The sequence below is a fragment of the Pangasianodon hypophthalmus genome, chromosome 7 (genome assembly GCF_027358585.1).
Source record: "Pangasianodon hypophthalmus isolate fPanHyp1 chromosome 7, fPanHyp1.pri, whole genome shotgun sequence".
In the NCBI taxonomy this organism is placed as follows: Eukaryota; Metazoa; Chordata; class Actinopteri; order Siluriformes; family Pangasiidae; genus Pangasianodon; species Pangasianodon hypophthalmus.
The window spans coordinates 12,515,085-12,537,617 of NC_069716.1; the positions used below are offsets into that span (position 1 = coordinate 12,515,085).

The window sequence follows — 22,533 nt, forward strand, 5'->3', positions numbered from 1 at the left end:
ACTTTACAGTTAAACTGTCAGGTCACTGTCAGACAGGAAATGTTTCTCAGGTACAGCCCATTTATCAGTTGGCACTGGGCATAGATGCTTATGATTAGGTTGTTTAAGCTGCAGCATTGGATCAGATCCAACTCCAAATCACAGTCACAATCTAAATCTGGGTATGCTGTGTCAGGATTGCTGCACAGATTGTCAGTGCTGTGGCACAATGCATACTAACCACAGGCCCGCCAGTCAGGAGATACAGGGGAATGGAGGGAAACTGTAGCCTTTGTATGTATGTTAGCAGCTAACAAGGGAACCCAACTCAAGCTAGGAGCCACAGAGATCTGAATGGTTCCAAAAAGTCTGAAAAGATGAAAGGACAATATAGGAGCCTATCACTAGCTTTGGAGGTCAGGTTACCTATAGCTCTGACCCCAGTCACAAACTGTTATGCAGATAGCTCCAAGATACACATGACGTCTGGCATGTATATGAGGTGACAAGAAGAAAGGGAACAATGGTCATATATCAATGGTATTTATTGTCAAATTCTACTTCATATGGTCACTTTGTGGTCTTGGCATGCATGTGCACAAGCCAAGTGATTCTCACCACCCCTGGTAGTGAGGAAGGGTCACAAAGAACCACAACAAACAGTATTTCCTCTGTATTATATTCATAATATCGAGTGGACAGGCTAGTTATAAAGTTTGACAGCTGCTTTTGATATAGAGAGAAAACTAAAGCATCATATGTCTGTTATAAGAAAGTCTACCACATTAGTTAGACAGCAGTGCATTAGTGTAAGAATCTGACAGGCCTGCCTATTTTCTCATTACACCTTTACCAAAAGATTGGCTCTTTTCTTTGAAGAGCAGGACTTATGTAATACAGCTGCCATGCTAACTGTTACATGCTGTCCCATTCATATTTCAAGCAATGACCTGTTACTTGGTGCTTGGATCTTTTTTCCAAGTCTTGTGTTGGATGTTTCCAAGTTTTTATAGTATAATTGTTATTTAGTCTGAACAAAATATTTTGTCACAAGTTCAATCTTTTATATCCATTTCGCTGAGGTTTTAAACAAAGTTGACAAACAGCAGCCCTCTTGAGAAACTTGTTTATGTAGCATAAATTTTGGTTCAAAGCACTACAAAAATGTCCAATTATACAATTAAATCTTATTTAATTTATAACACTTATGCTTACTCAAGACACAGTAACAGACAATTATATTATATCACAGTTCCAGATATTATATCTGATATTATAATATCACAGATATTACCCCCCCCCCCCCCCCCCCCCACCCAAAAAAAAAAACAAAAAAAAAAACTTCAGGATTGCATATAGCATATCAGTGACATCAATTCATTATACTGACACACATCACTACAATCACAAAACTTATTCCATGGTGCTGTGTGACCTCACCTGAAATGGGAACAATCTTTCAGGAGGAGCATTGTCTTCTGGTATCACAATCTCAACACATTTAATCTTGTCAATGTCAACAAATCCCTTTAATCCTTTCTTTTTCTGTATTCAGAAGGATTAACTAAAGTTAGTAATACAGTAATAGCAATAAAGTAATTAGATTGCACTGGTGTATGATTATTACATAAAATACACATCTCTCTCCACTAAAATATAAATTATTCTAATGAACATTTAAAATATTAAAATACATTTCTTACCCCTTTTTCAAAGTCATAGTCGTAGTATGCAATCTTTTCCTGTGTGAGTACAAACAATCTCTCTTTGAAGTTTAAGGGTGAAGTTTTCTTCTTTTGCTGAGAGCGCTTTATGAAAACCTCCTCCAGCATGTTATCTGACATTGTTCATTCAGATATGACGTTATCTTAAAAACAAATATATGCTGTTAAACAAAGGAATTGATGAAATAAAACTATATTGAGACTACCTTCAGGAAAACCAACACACACAAACTGGCAATCTCTATTCCTGTGTGCTTTCTCATTCATACTCTCACACTCTCAGTGACTGAATACTAACAGTGTATACAGCACCATGCTACATGGATCATACGGATGGGTCCTTCAACACTAAATATTTCCAAGAACAAATCATAATGAACCTTATTGTCATAGCCCACAGATGCCCTGCCATGATGCCACTTCCTCTTTCTCTTCCACTACCCACACCCTGGGCCAGACTGGGACAAAAATTCAGGCCGGCAGGCCTCCCCATACACCTGCAACAAATTTTGAGACCACTGACTACCTACTGTATGTACACTCACTGACCAGTTTAGGAAACCCTGTATATCCAATCATTCATGCAAATATCTAATCAGCCAATCATACTGGGTTGACTGTCTCCACCTTATTGTGAGAAAAAGGTTTTGAGTCACACAAATGGATGGCATATTAAAAGTGATTTTCTAAATAACCCGCATACATGTAGCTACAATGCTAAATCAAATCATTCCATTTATTTAGTGCAAGATCACCATCTTAATAATAAAAATTGAGATTGCTCTTGTGACAAGTGAAACATTTTTTATCTGTCTGCCCTGTAACTACAATTTCACTCCCTGCTCTTGGCTGATTGTGAAATGCAGGCCTTACTAACTGCAAACTAGCTAACTAATCCCTGACTATCAGTATTGGATACTACTTTAAATTTACAGGGAAAGAGAGAAAGTGAAAAAAGACAGAAAACTTTACTCTAGTGAAGTTTTCTTTCTGAGTTGATATTGGTTGGTGGACTGAGTAGCTGGCCGTCTCACACTCTTTATTTCTCTCTCTAGTTAAAAGTCCTTTCTGAGTCACTCTCTGTTTCCCTCTTGCTTAATTTTGCGCTCTGAATCATCTTGATTCACCTTTTGGTGTATTCAATGCACTGTATGCTGCCCTTCCTCTGTAGCTCACTCAGTCACTCAGTGCTTGATTCTGCCCATTTGTGTTCAATCCCTTCAGTCACATACTCGCTCACTTGTCTAACTCTGTCTGTTCTCTAATCTCCCTGGTTTTCTGGCATTCCTACCACACAATTTGTTAACTCTGCCTGGTGGCTTAGTGGTATAAGCTCACTTTCCAGTTGAACCCTGACGACCAGGTTCAAGTCCCACAAAGCACAATTCTCACTTTTGACTGGCCAAACTCTTCTATTGGGTCCATTCTTTGGTGTTCTGCACACAAAAGTTGTTAAGACACTTATATGGAGAGGTTTCTTAGAGATAATCTTGCAAAATATCCACTGACTTTCAGAATAAATTGCAACAAAAATATGTTCCAGATAGCCAAATAATGCCAATTATGCAACGGTATGCCAAGATTTACTGCAATGGTATCACGGTTAATACAGCCACAGATAACGTTAGCTACATTCAGATCAGACTGACCAGCACTTGAGGTTAATTTAAAAATGCCTGTTAGTTTGCTGCATTTTGCAGCATCATCTTGGCTCTCCTTGGCTTTCCTTTTTTGTGCCCTTTTCCTTTCTACTCCATCTGGCTGCTTCTTTCCCCTTCTTCTGTGATGAACTCACTAAATTAGATTAAATTCAGATACATTTTAGTTAAATTGAGTTTTTATGTGGACTAAGTATTTTCCTTTTGAGATTAGTAATGAAAATTGCAAACATTGCTAGGTTTTTCTGCTACAAAACAGAAAACATCTTTTAGCATAACATTACTGGCCAACATTACTGACCAGCACTTGACGTTAATTTAAAAATGTCTGTTAGGCATGCTATGGCAGCCTTTGCAATGTGACTATTGTACATGCAGAGCAAGGTTAACACGGGCACAGGCTCACAGAAACTGGGCAGTTGAAGATTAGAAAAAAATCACCTGGTCTTTTTCCAGTCTTCAACCGTCCAGTTTCAGTGAGTCTGTGCTCACTGTGCAATTAAAATTCAAATTAAATGAAAATTAAAATGAAAAACCCTATCTTGAATACCACTACGCAAGAAAAATGTGACAACTTTGCAGGTGTGAACTACATGCAGGCAATTTGCACAATCTGAATGTGGCACCCACAATGTATTATTTAAGCATGTGCTTAATACCAATAACTTTCCTCACATATCTTTGTCACTTTAGACACCAACCCTGAGGAAAGCTCAATATGTTCATACTGAACATTCTTATGACACACTTAGCAATGTTTCCTTTAATCTTATATATCCACACATTGTAATGATTTATAATCCCTCCCTGTCACCTAAATGTGGATGAGTTTCCCTTTGAGTCTAGTTCCTCTCAAGGTATCTTACTCATGTTAACTCAGGGAGGTTTTTTTCTTGCTACTGGAGGACTGGTTACATTTAGCTCAGACTTTTGTCACAAGCTTTTATGTAGATAGCTCCAAGGTGTAACTGATGCCTAACATTTACAAAGTGGGCCAAAGAAAGGGGACAATGGCTGTATGAGAACAGTAGTTATATCAAATAATATGTCATACGGTCACTTTTTAAAGAGGACTAACCCAAGCAAGATGAATAAAAACATAAGCACCAGTTATTTATCCATTGATTAGAAATAAGATACTTGTCTAAGAGAACACTTATATGCAGTGACAGGCTCCTCAAATATTATTATTTTAGCTTTTTTTCACATCTTTCACAAAATGTACTTTATTCACATTACTTACCCTTTTTAGTCAAATGTTGAGTATTCTTCTGCTACCTCTGTCTTCGCTGCGATAGAGGAACTGAATTGCCTATATTAAACACCATCTCAACATTTCCTGGTGTTGATTGTTTCCTGGTTTACCACTACTACTGCCTCATCACACCTCACCACCACTGCATCTCACAAAATAGTCAGCCTTTCTTTCATTATTTCAAGTTGAAAGTTGGACCTTCACTGTGTTTGGTTAGTTTATTAACTAAAATCACATTAAACAAATAATTTGTTGTGATAATGTAGCATGTTACATACTCATCAACCCTTAAAGCAGTTGTAAACATGATATTGGGGCATAACAATTGTGATAATTTCTAATAACCTTGTTTATTATATGTTCCTAATTTTTGTAATGTCTACTTATGTATGTATCCTCTGGGAGTGGCGTCCCTACTTGCATGCAGAGCACGCACACTGTGTACCCTCGCCAATATTTCAAAATGAATTTTGTAATATCATTTCTAAACAATGAAAGGCGATTTGTGTAATTTTTTGGATGTTAAAATACATTGGAAAAAATATTGCACACATAAGAAACGAAATTAAATTACACACTAAATAAAAATACATCGGAAAAAATTACAAGCCAGATAAAATGAGGCGAAACCTATCAAATTCTGACTGAACTAATGGCGTGAGTTTGGGGTGGGACAATCTGTTTGCTTAATCAATTAAAAACGAAGACAGGGCATTAGAGGCGGTATGAGTTTTAGACAAACCTAGCAGACAATATCTGAACTTTTTAGCTCACATATGCCCAAAGATAAAAGAAAAAATGTGGCAGCTGAAGCAAATGAGTCTTGGAATACAGTTTCAACCAAGTTGTCAAGAATCCGAGGAGCAGCACACACCGGACCAAGAAGAAACCAATGCATACACACCAGACAAGGAGCAGGCGTCAAGCGGGGAGGGTAATGTCCATGCTACAGTTATGCCAGCTCAAGCAGAGCACAATACTCTCTGTACAGAGCTCTTAGTATCAGTACTGGCTTAGTCAGTGCTGATGTTCTAAACCTGACTCAGTAAAAGAGCATGTGTTGAGAAACAAATTTAAACCAAGTCAAGACTGGGCCATGCCTAAACGGGACATCTGTGGATGCATGAGAAGGGTTCCCGACGGATTTTTCAACGATTTGCTGTACCCCACATGGAGTTACAGCAAAGATGGTGTATTCTGTGTGGCTTGCATGTTATTTTCCAATGGTGACACAGTTCTTAGGACCAAACCACTAAATGACTGGAGCAATATTAAAAAGTTCATAATGAAACACTTATCATCATACATCTGAGTGTGCAGAAACGTGCAGCAGAATTTTAATCTGTTTGTGATGGCAGTAAGGAGTCCATTATTACTGCATTGGACCATTCACACAAAGACAGCATCGTACGCACGTGATATGGGCTGAAAGCTATCATAGACTTAATTGTAGTTTGTGGTAAACAGAATATGGCTATTCAGTTTCACACAGACAATGTGAGCAATTTCTGAGCCCTTTTGGAGTACTGTGAGAGTGGCAATGACAACCTGAAAGAGTACTTACAGCTAGTACCTTTAAATGCCAATTACTGCACCCACCGGATTCAGAACAAACTTATTGAACTTTGTGGTAGGCAAATTCTGAATGACACACTGGATAAGAGCAGGCAAGCTCAGTTTTCTTCTGTACTCGTTGATATGACTGCTGATATCAGTAACACCAAGCAAGTAGCTTTAATTGTGCATTATGTGGATGCAGATGCTGGCCATTACACTGTACGAGAAGATTTTTGGGATTTGTGACACCACAGACACAACAGGGATAGCTCTAACAGAACTGATTCTGGACTATCTAAAGAGATCTGGATCTAAATAACCTCATTGGTCAAGGCTATGACAGTGCGGGAAATACGAGTGTAAAGGTTCGGGGTGTACAAACTCGCATCAGAGAGATTTACCCCTGCGCAATATGTGCACTGTAAGAATCATGCCTTGAATTTGGCTATTGTCCATAACAAAAAGCTCCCAGCTATTCACAATTCACTTGATACAGTGAAAGAAACAGTGTCTTTTGTGACTGCCTCTCCGAAAAGCCTGAACTGTTTTTTTGAACAACAGCGAGGACAAAAAAATGACTGAAGAAAGTTTCTGATACGCGTTGGTCCCAGCATGGAGTCATTCGGCTTTATAATCAGTGTGATAGTGTGTCAACGTTTGCTGCAGTTCTTAACCCCTCTAAGCAATGGGCTTCAAAGTGCACCTTGTGATCTTGTGAAAGCTAGAGAACAAGCAAGTAACACTGTCTCACTGCTTGAAAAAGTAAACGTGGGGATATGACATTCAGTAGCATTTGGAGAAAAGCCTGTGACTTGGCCAGAAAACCTGATGTGATCCCCTCAATGCCCCGAGGTGTGAGCACTCAGTCTATGTGATCAAACACCCCAGATGCCAAGCCTGAGGAGTACTGACAGATAAATATTTCCCTTCCATTTTTAGATCATCTATGTACGGAATTACATAATCGATTGTGCTGCACCCTGCCTCAACTAAAAGCACAGTATCTAATGCCTGACAAACTTGTCATGCTAATGGAAGAGCTGTGGAATGACATTAAACAGGAATACCAGTGAATGATGCCCAGTGTTGAACTGGCTGATGTTGAGTTAGAACTCTGGAGACAGAGATGCACAGCAATGTAAGCCGACAGTGATATATGCACACTACTGAGGGACACTGTTGATATGTATCCAAATCTTCACACCATTCTGAAAGTCGTTCTTACAGTGCCTGAGTCCACTGCTTCTGCAGAGCGCTCGTTCAACTGTTTAAGATGTTTAAAAACGTACTTAAGAAACAGCGTGACGGAGACCCAGCTCACAGGATTGGCAATAATGAACATTCACAGAGATTTGGAAATAAACACAAAGCAAGTACTTAACGAATTTATTGTAAGGCAGACACTGGTTTCTTACTCCACCCAAAAATGTAAGACGCATTTCTTTGCTGGTATTGGTGTTGCTGGTGTAAACGAATTGTGCCAATTAAAGGTTTAGTTTTAAGCTTATTTTTTACAAATTTAAATTAAGATTTATTTAAATTATTTGGTTTAAATAAAGTTATATTAAAACATTTTAAATTAGGATGGCTAAATGTAAAAAAAAAAAATAGATGCTGTGGCCCAAATACAACCTATGATTAAATTATTTTTTTCTGCTTACCCTGGGTGAGAACCCTGCAGGCACCCTGTCCTCTGGCAGACATTAGACAAAGCCAACCTGTACATCTATTTTCTATTATATTAAATACTGAGAAGTCTGAGCTTTTTGGAAATCTTTACACTTTCATACATACCCTCCTTTCTACTGGTAATACTGAATCAAAAAATAGAAAATAAATAAAATCTATTAGCTTTTTTCTTCTTGTTGTTGTTTTTAAATATATACTAGATACTGTATGTGGAACGCTGACAACTGTGTCCTTCCAGTTTAAATTAATTAGCCTATTGTTACTCATAGTAAAGTACTCTGATTCTTCCTAAACGTACGCTAAAGGCCAAAAAGTTTGGAATAAACACTAAGACATAATGGGCTGTAATATGTTTATTAATATGGAACAAAAGTCTAATTCTAAAAAGTATAAAAAAAATCTACAGCAATAACATACAGCTAACTGAATCTTAATATGTGTTTGCAAAATGCATTTAAAATTATGCATGATGAATTTACAGTTTTACTGCAACCTTAATAATATACACTTCACATTAAGGTTCTGGTACAGTGATGAGAAAAAAAGTACACTCTCTTTCAGTTCTGTGGTTTTATATATCCAGAGATAAAATATCATCTGGATCTCTTCAGGACCTAAAACTTCAAGACCAAAAACAGATTCTACAGTGTCATTATTTATTTACCAAAAATTAGCCTATATGTACTAGCCCTGGGTGAAAATGTACAGTGGCGGAAAGTAAGTATTTAGACACTTTTGTTTTTGTTATTTAATATACTTCCAGTACATATATCTACTTCAAATTTACACACATATCTTTTGATCTTGTACTTACAAAATTATATGTAAGTACAAGATCAAAATAATATGTACAAATTATAAATATGAACAAAAATTATTCATAAGTATAAAAAGGATAAGATAATTTTCTTTAGAAAAAAAGTGGTTACAAAATTGATATGGAAAAAGTATTGACACTATTTTTAAACATCTCCTTAAGTTCTCAGGGTTCTCAACAACACTTGAATGGAAAAACTACAGAGTCAGAGAAAGGACCTTAAACACCGCCACTAATCGTCCTTGGACAGGTGCACCACATAAGCCTTAACAATGTGCTCTCAGACTAATGATAAGGGAGCTAATAATAAGGGGGGTGCTTCTCCGCAAAAGAATACTGAGGCACTACATATCATTCAAAGAAGCATGAATGGAGTGATGGACCAGGACATATTATAGGAGAATTTAATAAAAGATGTTGGTGCAATGAATGGTGCAATAAAGAAAAAACATCCAGTGAGTAGCAGTTCTGTGGACAGAAAAGCCTTATTGATGAGAGAGGTCTGCAGAGAATGGCCAGACTTGGTTCGAGCTGTCAGAACAGCTACAGTAACTCAGATAACTACTCTGTACAATTATGGTGAGCAGAAAAGCATCTCAGAATGCACAACACGTCGAACCTTGAGGCAGATGGGCTACAACAGTAGAAGACCACATCTGGTTCCACTTCTGTCATTGGCCTTCCCAGTCACCGGCTCTGAATCCACTTGAAAACACTTTTGGGCTGTGGTAGAATGGGAGATTTGCAGCATGAAAGTGCACCTGAAAAATCTGCAGGAATTGCAGGCTGCAGTAACTCTGTACCATTGTGGTGAGCAGAAAAGCTTCTCATGTCGAACCTTGAGGTGGATGGGCTAAAACAGCAGAATATCATGTTGAGTTCCACTTCTGTCAGCCAAGAACAGAAAGCTGAAGCTGCAATGGGCACAGGTTCACCAAAACTGGTCAGTCAAAGACTGGAAAAATGTAGCCTGGTCTGGTGAATCTCAATTTCTCCTGAGGCACACAGATGGTAGGGTCAGAATTTGGTGCCAAGAGCATGAATCCATGGACCCAACCTGCCTTTAGTCAACAGTCCAGGCTGGTGGAGGCGGTGTAATGGTGTCAGGAATGTTTTCTTGGCACACTTTGGGCCTGTTAATACCAATCAATCATTGCTTGAATGCCACAGCCTATCCGAGTATTGCTGCTGACCATGTGCATCCCTTCATGGCCACAATTTAACCATCTTCTAATGGCTACTTCCAGCATGATATTGCACCATGTCACTAAGCAAAACTCTCAAACTGGTTTCATGAACACGCCAATGAGTTCAATGTTCTTCAGTGGCTTTCCCAGTCAAGATCTGTCAGATCTGACAGAACACCTTTGGGACTTGGTAGAACGAGAGATTCGCAGCATGAAAGTGCACCTGAAAAATCTGCAGGAATTCTGTGATGCAATCATGTCAACATGGACCAGAATGTCAAAGGAATGTTTCCAACATCTTGTGGAATCCATGCCATGAAGAATTGAGGCTGTTTTGAGAGCAAAGGGAGGCCCTACCCAGTATTAATTTAGAGTTCCTAATAAAGTATTCAGTGAGTGTAAATCTTCCCAGCAGTGGATATCTTAGTAGACTTCCTGTCAAGGTCAGACTGTTTGATGATCACAGAATTTGCAAAGAACCCAAGAGTTATAGCTAGGGATCTGCAGGATTCAATTAGATATTAAATGTTGATTCATACTTTACTATCAGAAAAGACTTTACAAGGATGGCTTTAATGAAAGGGCAGCCCAGAGAAAGACTCTTTTCTCCAGAAAGAACATGCAAGCACTGCTTAGGTTTACAATATTACATCAAAAGAACAACATTTTTCTGAAGTAGGAAACCCTTGTTCAGAAATATGGAGTCTACACTTTTGATTGTGACTCTGTCCAAAAGGGAATTAACTTCTTGGAACTGCACCACAAACCTGGTGGGTTTTACAATTTATGAGGCCCTCAACACTGAAAAGATTAGTGGTCAATGGTGGAACTGAGGGGGGACAGAGTGGCTTAGTGGTTAACATGTTTGCCTCACACCTCTGGGGTTGGGAGTTTGATTCCTGCCTCCACCCTGTGTGTGTGTGTGTGTGTGTGTGTGGAGTTTGCATGTTCTCCCCATGATTCTGGGGTTTCCTCCCTAAGTCCAAAGACATGTGTTGTAGGCTGATTGGCATCTCTAAATTGTCTGTAGTGTGTGTGACTGTGGGTGTCCCCCACCTTGTGCCCCAAGTCCCCTGGGATGGGCTCCAGGCTCCCTGTACAGATAAGCAGTACAGAGGATGGATGGTGGAACTGAAGTTTGTACCACTGCACAATTGTCATCAGGACCCACAGTCTTGATGTAGTCACTGCCCCATGAGCAATGTTTTTGGCTGTAAAGTATCCCACTACCAGCTCCTGTCCTTAATGGACTGTCTAGAGCCCAAACCACATAAATGCAGGGCATTCAGGTACCTTACACTGATCTGAGTGCGTGACTTTGTCCATTTGCAGCTCAGAAATGATGGAACTTTCACTATATGTCCAAAGTGAATTGTTGACTGTTCCATTCCAAAACCATGGCCATTAACATGTAGTTGGTCCTCCTTTTGCTGCTATAACAGCTTCCACTCTTCTGGGAAGGCTTTTCACTAGCATACAAAGACATTCTAGACCAGGGGTCTTCAATCTTATTCGCATAGGGCCACTGTGGCTGCAGGCAGGAGTAAAAATTGGCTTTTGTGCTGTAAGGAGGATGGATATGCACAGCTTCAGTTCCAAAATCAACAGTATTAGCTGAGCTTTGCCTGATGCTAGGTTATTCACATGCCAAGAAACAGATTCTGATTGCTTTCTTGGCTTCATACTCTGCTTCTCCGTCATTGGTTGGCAAAGTAATTTATAATTAGCAGAGTTTAGAATGCAGTACTTGGGACACATTCAACTCTGAATCAAGATCAAAATCTTCTAGCAGGGGGTGTCGTGTCGGTATCATTGAGCCGTTCAGGGAACATCCGAGCTTCTTAGGCATTTAGACTTTGTATACTATGACTCTGTATACTATGTATAAACTATATACAGTGGAAACCAGCTAATTTGATGGCTAATTACAAGAAGTATGCGTTATGTTGGGGGAAAAAACACTACAACATGCTAGCAGAATGATGTCATGGGCCCCCTAGTTTTTGGATGATAGGGGATGTGAAATCTGAGGAATGAAAAAAACAGAAAGGAAAAAAACAGTTTCGTAGAGAGAGAAAGTGTTTAAATGAGGAATTTTGCTCCAGACCCAGTGTGTAGTTAGTAATCCACCTAATGTATTATGTTATCTATGAGCAGCAACTCAATGCACTGGTAGTGTGTATTCACAGGTCCACTGGTTGGCTAGAAGATGAGGCATAGGAAGATAGAGCAGAGTGGTTGAGGGAGCATAGGAATCCAGCTATTATCTCAACAGCTCAACAGTGGCCAGCAGCCATACATTGAGGGAGACCAATCAACTGTGTTTAGCATTCTTTGTCACAGGGCCACTACTCTGGGGACTATGGGGCTGCACAACTGAGCCAAAGCTCTTACTTGGTAGAGATATGAAGAACTGCACGGAAACATAAGTAAAGCTTCTGTAAGTATGTTAGCGGAGTCCAGCTAACTTCACAAGCTCAGTGGTGGCGAGCATGGTATGGTGAGGGAGAATTACTCAAACATACTACCATGGTCAACCACTCAGATGGTGTGCCATGTGAAAAACTCAGAACACTGTGGGAAGATGCATGCAGTAGATGAGTGCCATACTAAGTAAGAGTACAGTCAGGCTCACGCTAGTAGCCATGTCATTCTGAATGACACCAAAAAGTATAAAAAACATTCTATACCTCCATGAAGTGATGAAAGGATATGATAGGAGTCTATCAGTAGCTTTGGAGGACAGGTTACTTGTAACTCCAACTGAAGCTGTTATGCAGATAGCATATGAGATGCACATGAAGTCTGAGTACAAAATAGAAGAAGAAACAAAATTATGGCTGTATGACAATTGTATTTATATCAAATTCTACATTAGATTGTCACTTTGTGAATTTGCTGAAGGCCTCGGTATACATGCGGACACTCACAAGGGGGTATCCAAGTGATTCTCACTGCCCCTGGCAGTTAGGATGAAACAGAACCAGGTGACAGACTACAGCTTACTAAAATTGGCGAGTAAAGAGATTAAAAGCTTCTGATGCTTACTTCTACTTAATTCTTACAAGACAGAAGTGCTTCTACCTAGGGTCACAGGCAACTGTAAGTAAGCTTTCTGATTATGTAGCAAATCTGGATGTCCTTTTAGTTGCATTATGTGCAGCAAGTAAGAGTTTAAACCAGTTTATTCTTGAAGCTCATGTAAGCAACATTACTAGGACCATGGCAAGACTTATGAACAGGCTAATCTGAGCTGTAGCCCAGGTCCTCTTGCCCCCAAATTAATCAAACCTATTAATAAATATTTTGTCTTTTAGGCCAGTGATCAGAATATTTTCAATGAAATATTGCTGCTGGCACTTACAATTTTACCACTTTGTTGAAATATGTCCTGTGATTTAATTAGCTGTACATCGGTTGTATTTGGCTTAAATTTTTGCCAGTGGGAAGGTTACATAAATGCAGGTGCAGTCACATGGGCTTTTGATATTAGCTAGCTAATTGCCAGGATCAGATAACAGAAAATACGATAGTGATGCACTCAGGTAGATTTTTCAAAAACTTTGCTGCAAATAAATCCTGATGACATAATTTTGAAAAAAAAAAAAAATACAAACCTACCTTTGTATTTTATCTTAGGGATTTCGCATGGACTAACTTTATTGTGGCTTATGTTCGACAGACTACATTGCTGTCTGGTAACAATCCATTTATACTAGAGTGTGGGCTATTTAGATGTTTGGTTCAGTTAAGGTGGTGGCATTCTGTCGTTTGCTGTAGTAAAGTTAGTTACATATTTAGACATTCAAATATAGGCCACAAACAGCAAATAAAACAATTGTAACATAAGATATGTTCTGAATGTGACTTCAAAAGGAGAACCAACTACACCTGTTTAATCAAGTCAGAAAATTTTGTTAAAGCATCGTTTACAGGGTGTGCACGAAGACAGTATCTCGGAGAGTATTCACAGAAAATGGTCTTCTAACTCTGAATCAGGAAATTTCTGACTTGATTAAAGAGGTGTTGTTGGTTCTCCTTTTGATGTCACATTCAAAACATATGTTATAATAATTTTATGTGCTATACTTGAATGTATGAATACAGCACTCAGTGTTTTTGGGTAAGAGTCTACCAACGTAGCACACTGATTTGGCAATTTAATTCCACTCTTCCTTGCAAAAATGTTCAACAAATTGTGAGGGGATCTCCTGTGAACAGCCCTCTTTAAATTATTCCAAAGGTTTTTGTTACGATTTAGACCTGGGCCAATCTAAAACTGTCTTCTTCTTCTAAAACCATTCCTTTATGTGCCAAAATAGATTGGTATTTGGAGCGTTTCAACAGGGCTGTGTAGACTTTTTATATCCACTGTATAATAATGTAATCATATTGACACATAGGCATTCTAATGCACATTTTAACAATAAACTAATTCTTACCTGGGAATCAGTTCAGGAATTATAGTACAGAAACTGTTGACCAGATTAAACAGAATACCAGTAAGAAGTGCGAAATTCAGAGTAAGAAGTAAAGTCACTTACAATTACTCCAAAGTATAAACATTTATTTTAAATCAGTATGAGATTCAATATTTTAAAACCCTCTAAAATAATACTGAAATCAACTCTCCAAAACATATATTTTGTTTAACTGAATGTTGAGAGCATATTCTGTCCATCAAGAATTCAACTTAGGTCTGTTATAAAACATCTTAACAGTATTCAGTATACTGACAATCTACAATGTTCTACACATGGCCCTAGAATAAATTATAAAAACAAAAAACCCGATAAGTCAAGAAATTAACAAGAATTGAAAATATTGTTCGAATACTTTTTCTTGTCACAAGTTGTTCCATTTCACCTACTCACCATTCCCATTTTTCCATTATCTCTATTTTCCCATTGCCACTATTGTGCTACAATGACCATCATTTCCATATACAAAATCTATATCATAAATTATTACAAAAAGGTCTTCTATTCAATATGTATTCCGGATGAATTTTAATGCATAATCACATTATCATAGGTCCATAGCATATTCAATATGTATATGCATATTCAATATGTTCTTTACGGTGAAAAATAAGGTAATGAACCAGCAAATAGTCAAGTTGGAGATTTATCACTGTCATCATGACTATTTAGCAACTGCAGCTACTTAAAAAGGGGGGGGATGGGGGGGGGTGTTCTTATTGGCCATTGTTAACACACTAAACATTTTATCTGTACTGTAACCAGGGCCGGCTCGTATCTAACTGCCGCTCTAGGCAAAACATGATCGTTCCGCCCCCCCCACTTGACATCAACTGGACACAACCTTCAAGATACCTTTGAGAGACTGGAAATTTTCTTTACTGATAAATTTACACTAAAATTAAAACATGTAATTCGAATAAATTATAGTTTACAAGCATTGTTTCTGATTCTTTCATTTGGTAAAGTTCAAAAACAAATTCAGCAAGCAATCACTTCCTACACCTGCAAATTATATATTATATCTAAAGTATATGTACAGAATTTAAACAAACACATGTAAGCTACAAAATTGAACTCTAAATTATAGGGGGTTCCGATTTCCATTTAGTGACTGACCTTTCAGAAGCGTGTGCACTGGGCTTTCATTGCGGCAAAAGTTTTGATTGCCTCCTCGATATTAAATTTCTCTGCAAGTTCATGTTCAGTTGCAATTGTTGCTAGTCCATTAAGTCTGTCCTGTGTCATTGTACTGCGGAGATAATTTTTAATCAGTTTTAGCTTTGAGATACTGCGTTCTACCGAAGCCACAGTGACAGGGAGCGTGAGCTTTTTTAATTAAAAAAAAAAAAAAAGATTCCATCCCTTTTTCACAAATGAACTTAAGCGCTTCCAGTTGTTTAGATGCAGCAGCCAGGCGTCTGCTTAAAGCAGTCAGCTCTACATTTCAAGCCCACCAACATCCCACGTGTCTCTATGAGTCAGGGCTTTTTTTTTCCAGTGTTACGCATTCCTGATGAACTACCGTCGTCTCCTTGTCTTTGATAGATGCAATGTCATATCAAAATCCAAATATATCCTCATGCTAACGGAGCAGAGAAAAGCGCTCTTCCAGGGAAGGGATCGCAGAGTCGAGCACTTAGTTATAGAAGTCCACCTTGTAGTTTTGTTTTGCGTCCATGAAAGGCACTGCCATCTTCTTCGTAAGGAAAAACTTTCTTTCTTTTTCATTGTCGCACTGCACTTTGTAGAGGATCTGTCCCTCATCAGACGAGCTATCTGCGGATAGGATCTCTGCCTCCACTTCTTTACTAGCAACATCCTCACCTTTATCTTTGTTAGCATTGTCGCTGCTGATTCTAATACCGTCATCTTGACTGCCAGAGGCGATGAATTTCAAACAGGAGCCTCTTTGGTTTTGTAATGCCTGTTCTTTTAACAGCCGCCGTTTTGAATTCATGAATCCAGAGAGTTTTAATCGTTTTGATTTAATCGTTTTGACATTTTTGGATGTCCATCGGGGTGTTCTACGTGTTCCGATACTTTCTCACAGTCACGACTGTACTGATCAAGTTGATGCCGCTCTAAGAGTGGGGGAGGGGCGGGTACTAGGTAGAATGAAGTAAAGTTAATTTAGATTTACAACTAATGGTGTGATATAACGTTTTGATATGACTGCGATAATTCCAAATGGATTAATTTTTTTCCTTTTAAAATTATACTCTCTCTCTCTCTCTCTTTCTCTCTCTCTCTCATTTTTACCGCTTTGGCTGTGCTGCCGCCCTAGGCTACTGCCTAGTTCGCCTATAGGTACGCGCCGGCCCTGACTGTAACAGATACAGTACAGTCAAGGAAGTCAGGTGGTAGTTATGCACTCACTACATTACAGTAACTATGATTTCCAACAAACATAAGCGTTTACTTAAATCTTACAAATGTTAATTTATGTCTGGTCTATATTTGTTGCAAATATTACGTCACCATTTTTTTTCTGTGTAGTATCCTTTTGCTACGTTGCATGAGCTTAAACATGTAGCTATGTTGTGGATCTTCTGATATTAGCAATAACAATCGAGGAATCAAAACATATAAACATATATTAAGAAAGCATTAAATTAAGTAGTTAATGGTTATTTAGATATAGCGGGATATTTAGAAACAAGATATTTGCATACATGCCTTATGGGTATATCTTACTGTTGCCTTAAATAACTCCTCATTAAACTTAGCATATTGTGCAGCACATTTAAATTAGCAGGGGACAGTGAATTTAATATAAAAGCTTGTTGTCTGTTTGAATTAAAACAAGGTATAATGAACACAAGGCCAAAGAAATAGGGGGAACCATTCGGCCGTTAGTGAAGCCATTAAAAAGATCTTTTTGTGTATTCTGTCACAGCATATGAAGGTTTTGAAAATATAAGGAAACAGTGGAAAGGAAACTTATGAAAATATTACAGTAAATATATTAGACTGGATCATTTGTTTTATCTTTCAAAAGGTTTTTTTTTCCCAGTAAACAATTACAACTTGGTCTAAGAAACATATAGTTTGAACTTTTTCTTAGATGCTTAATGTAAAACTAAGTCCAAACTTAATTTTACTTCCTACATCAACAGACCCCAGAATGCCTACCTGATAGTTTTTCTCCAATATGTCCTGTGAACAGTTTTTAGAGGCAGTCTTGGTGGTGACTTCTCTATTCCTCCTATTCAGAAAGTGTCTATGTGCATAACAGTTGACTAAACCCCACCCTTTCACAGGACCTCTTTACCAGTTCCTCTTTTGCTTCCTGCTAATTTTCATATCACCAGTTGTTTTGCTCTTCAGCACCTATCAGCAGACATTCCTATAGTCTGTGTAACTGTAGACAACTGCAAATTAATTGTAAGCTTTAAGTCCATATTACACTAGTATATTGGAAATAAATTATGAAAAGTAATAATTTGTATTTAGATATCTGGTTTTCTAATGACTACATAAGTCTGTACTTACAGAAAGTATATACATATATATTTATATATACAGTACCCTCCAAAAGTATTGGTACAGCAAGGCCAATTTTAAGGTGAGCAAAATTATTGGAACAAATAGTTCCAAAGTAAATTAAAGTAAATAACACTTAATATTTGGTGGCATATCCCTTGCTTGCAATAAGTGCATCAAGCGGGCGACCCACTGATATCACCAAACTGTTGCATTTTTCTTTTGTGTTGTTTTGCCAGGGTTGTAAAGCTTTTTTTTTTTTCAGTTGTTGTTTGTTTTTGGAGGGTTTCTCCCTTCTGTCTCCTCTTCAGGAGGTCAAATGCATGCTCAGTTGGGTTAAGGGCTGGTGATTGACTTGGCCTTCCACTTTTCTCCCCTGATGAACTCCTTTGTTGTGTTGCCAGTGTGTTTTGGGTTATTGTCTTGCTGCATGATGATGTTCATCCCAATTAGATTGGATGCATTTCTCTGACAGAATGTTTCTGTAGACTTCGTTCATTCATTCATTCATTCATTCATTCTGAGTTACATCATCAATACAGATTAGTGAGCCAGGCCACTACTTCCACAGTGCTTGACTTATGAGCTCATATGTTTTGGATCATGAGCAGATCCTTTCTTTCTCCTCACTTTGGCCTTTCCATCACTTTGGTAGAAGTTAATCTTGGTTCCAGAACCTTTGTTTACTCATCTCTGTATTTCTTTGCATATTCCAATCTGGTCATCCCATTCTTACTGCTGATGAATAGTTTGCATCTTGTGGTATGGCTTCTATATTTCTGCTCTCGAAGTCTTCTTCAAAAGATGGATTCTGATACCTTCACCCCCACCCTGTGGAGGTTGTTGGTCATGTCACTGACTGGTGTTTTGGGTTTTTCTTCACAGATCTCACAAACACAATCTTCCTGTCATCAGCTGTTGTTGTTTTCCTTGGCCAACCTGTTTCCATGTCTGGTTGTTAGTACACCAGAGGTTTAGTTCTTTTTCAGGACATTCCAAATTATTGTATTGGCTATACACAATGCTTGTCTTTGTAGGTGAAACCCAGGGCTCAAACCAAGAGTAGACATTCAGCACTATTAATTGTTTAAACAATCAATCTAACAAGGCATGCCAGGTCAACAAGAAACACCTGTCAGTCACATGTTCAAATATTTTTGATCACTTGAAAACTGGGTGGTTCAAACAAAAGGTGCCATGTTGTAATTGTTTAACACATCTAGATGGAAATATCAGGAAATTAAAGCTGAAATTCTGATCTATCGTCTCATATTCATCTTTTGATCTCAAACTCAAATGTCTTCAGGGTATAGCAAAAAAAAAAAAGAAAGAAAAAAAGAATTGGACTTGCCATTCCAATTTTTGGAGGGGACTGTAGGCCCTTGGTGGGCTTGCGGTACAAGCCAATGGTGTACACATCAAGCTGTGATGCACTGTGTGTTCTGACACCTTTCTATCATAGCCATCATTAACTTTTTCAGCAATTCGTGCTATAGTAGCTCTTCTGTGGGATCGGACCAGATGGGCTAGCCTTCGCTCCCTGTCTGGGCGCTGTGACCCTGTTGCTGGTTCACCAGTTGTCCTTCCTTGGACCACTTTTGGTAGGTACTAACCACTGCATACTGGGAACACCCCACAAGACCTGCTGTTTTGGAGATGCTCTGACCCAGTCATCTAGCCATTGCAATTTGGCCCTTATCAAAGTCGCTCAGATCCTTACCCTTGCCCATTTTTGAATAATATTGAATAACATTGATTATCTTGTTACAATGGCACCTGTTAAGGGGTGGGATATATTAGCACTGTTATATTATTGCATTGAACATTTAAAGTATTTTTACAAATATTTATTTATATATACAAATGGTTCTAACAAAGAAAATAAGTGTTTTTACAGCTGGTTTATAATCAGTGTAGGGTTTGAAAATTTTGGGGGCCCCTCCAAAAATGGTAGACTACTTCCCCAGGCAACTTCCTCTGTGTTGCTCACAATCCATGAAAACAGGGTAAGACAAAGTTATGTCCAGTTGATTTAATCACAGAGCAAATGTTGAAACCAGTAAAAGGAGTTACACTGTAAAATGTGTAAGCTTAGAAATATAGTTATGATAATAGCTTTATATTTTTCAGATACATTAAAAATGCAGAAAAAGGAGAGCCAAGAACATACACTTTCACAGTGATCATTTACCTCTGCTTCTGGGTAATTCCACAATTGGGCTGCCCATATAACCGTCGTAGCACTTAAAAACTTTAGTTTTTAATCATTTTTAGCATTGAAGTGAAAGAAACCATGCATTTAACCACCCCAAAATGTGTTAACTTATATCAAGCAACAATCTCATTTATTTTCAACAATTTCAAGTTGTCTTTGCTGGAATTTGCTCTTAAATGAGTAATGAGGGGTTTTTCACTTTTAAGCATAGAACTAGCAAATACATAAAAAGTGGGTTAACTATCTGTGGTAATGGCATATGGAATTTAAGGGCATTCTAATGATTTACTTAAAGATTTAATTAATGATTTACTTTCAATCTATAATTTGGGTGATAGTGCTGTACTTTAAAGTGATCTTGCCAGTCAATATCACAATATCACTGACAAAAAAGAATGAGAGGATTTATTTTCCTTTCTTCCCATGAGCTTGGGGGTAATTTGGATAATGCAACCTCCTGATGAGTATGTGGCTTGTGGAGTATTCCAAATATTTAATACAGGTGAATATATTCAGGTAACAGGGCTGAGTGAATGTTATGGGACACATTGTTTATAAACTATAATTGATGCTTCATCCACATAGCCTGTGGTGAAGGACATATTGCTTTTACATTACATACATATTTGTAAATGTAATATCAGTAGGACACAAATGGCACCTCAACTGTGGAATCATCCTTTTATCTATTTTAGCAAAGCATTTACCTCTTGGATTTAAGTCTCCTTTGTTCACAATTAAATTTTAACTTAAAGCTGAAATAAACTTGGTATGTATCGATTTATTATTTAAAATATATTTAGTCAAGAGTTTCACAAGTTTGAATCCCAACGATGCCACAGCAACCTGTGGCTGGGAACCAAAGGAGAAATTTTGGCCGTGCTGTCCGGGTGGGAGGGATGGCATCATTCTCTCCCTCCTGCCAATCACAATGACACTAGCCAATTATGGGCATGTATAAGCTTGTGTATTCAGATAAGGGCAGATAACACTTTCCACCAAGTGCGTTATGCTGCCCTGTGATGCTGCATAAGCAGCAGTTTGAAAAGATGCAAAGGTTGGTTTCACATGCCTTGGAGAAAGTACTTGTTTACCCCACCCTCCCCAGTTGGTAGCTGTTGAGTGATGGTGGATTAAGTTAGCTAGTTAGAAATTAGGGAGGTGGCAAGGGTCTCAAATCTTTTTCAGCCAGGGACCCCTTTAACTGTAAAATGAATTCCACCAACCCCCTCAGTTCATCTTTTTTTTTAAATTAACATAATCCAAATCCATCTCAGTCTAGAGTCTTTATATTTAAATTCATAGGCGTATTTGTTTTTTGAGTTATTGAGGTTTAGATTAAAGCAATTCAATTCAAGTGACCAGTAAAATAATTTAAATAACTATAAAAACTCAGCTTTGATAATGGTGGGTTGTGATTTCCACCACTTTAGCAAGTTTTAAAAACCATGAACCCCTTGCTTACCATTTACCTGAGCCCTGTGATCCGAGCACAAGTCAATAGCTGAGTAACTGTTCACACTTGGTGTTTTCATGTGTTTAGACTGCGTCTTCACTGACCACTTGTGAACGCATTTTGTGACAAGAAAATACTAATCTCCCAAAAGTAATCAGATGTCACTTCAAAACCAGTCCCGAAAATATTAATCCAACACCAAACCATGAAAGAAGTGTATATTTAGCTGTCGGCCATTCAGACTGGTCAATATACTTTGTCAATGGTAGACTATGCAGCATTTGTGCAGCTTTTACTCGGCTAATCATACGTCATGTGCTTTCAACAACCACATAAAAGTAGCTCTTAACGGAAAGGGAAGGAAGTAAATGCAGAAGTAAAGTGTGAGTCCTTCACACATACAGCTGTCACAAACTTGATCACAGTGCATCCTTTAAAGTATTGAAAATTTATGCTGTATTTTATTTTTGCATGAATCTCTTAAATTATTTAGGAGACATGTCTCATTGACCTGTAGAGAAGGCAGCTCATTTTGAATAGTCTGTACCTCCAAAGTCCATTTTTAAGACTGGCCTAAATACATTGATAAGTGTTGCTGTATTGGAACCGCTCTCTACATTTTGACATAAGCTTTATTTGTTGTGAGATTTCTGACCATTTCCTGTGCTCAGCGGCTTGAATACAGTTTCCTTTAGCAATAAGAAATGCTATACTGTTTCCTTAACTGTGCCATTTGATGGGTAAACATATACAAGGTCAAACTCAAAATATGCTCCATCCAAAGTCCATTATGCCCAACATACAGACCATTATTGCAAAATGCGTTCTAATAAAAAAAAAGAAACATCTTAAAGTAGTATTAAAAACACATAATGTTTTTTTAATACTCCATTTATACAGTAACAAGCAGAGATAATGTTAAAAACTAAAACGAGAGAATGCATAAGAGAGGAGACCACCTTGTGTGTGGATGCCTCCTGTCACATGGTCTCGAGGAACTGACTCACCAATGGTTGATTAGGAAGGTGT

The 22,533-nt window shown here is 38.1% G+C and overlaps 1 protein-coding gene across 8 annotated transcripts in view; it reads right to left on the reverse strand.

The window, feature by feature from the left end:
- btk (Bruton agammaglobulinemia tyrosine kinase) overlaps positions 1-17,613 on the reverse strand; it is a 55,000-nt gene extending 37,387 nt beyond the window's left edge. For 2 of the 8 annotated variants that reach the window (XM_034305794.2, XM_026940667.3), the window contains exons 1-3: positions 17,483-17,612; positions 1,683-1,846; positions 1,420-1,524 (exon numbers count right to left, since the gene is read on the reverse strand). In XM_034305794.2, coding sequence (XP_034161685.1) covers positions 1,420-1,524; positions 1,683-1,823 — 246 coding nt within the window. In that variant the 5' untranslated portion in view covers positions 1,824-1,846; positions 17,483-17,612. Of the gene's footprint in view, positions 1-1,419; positions 1,525-1,682; positions 1,847-2,083; positions 8,663-12,556; positions 12,672-14,308; positions 14,342-15,466; positions 17,448-17,482 lie in introns of those variants that run through there. The other 6 variants (XM_026940669.3, XM_026940668.3, XM_026940672.3 and 3 more) reach the window with 6 other exon arrangements.
- Positions 17,614-22,533: the final 4,920 nt, after the last annotated feature.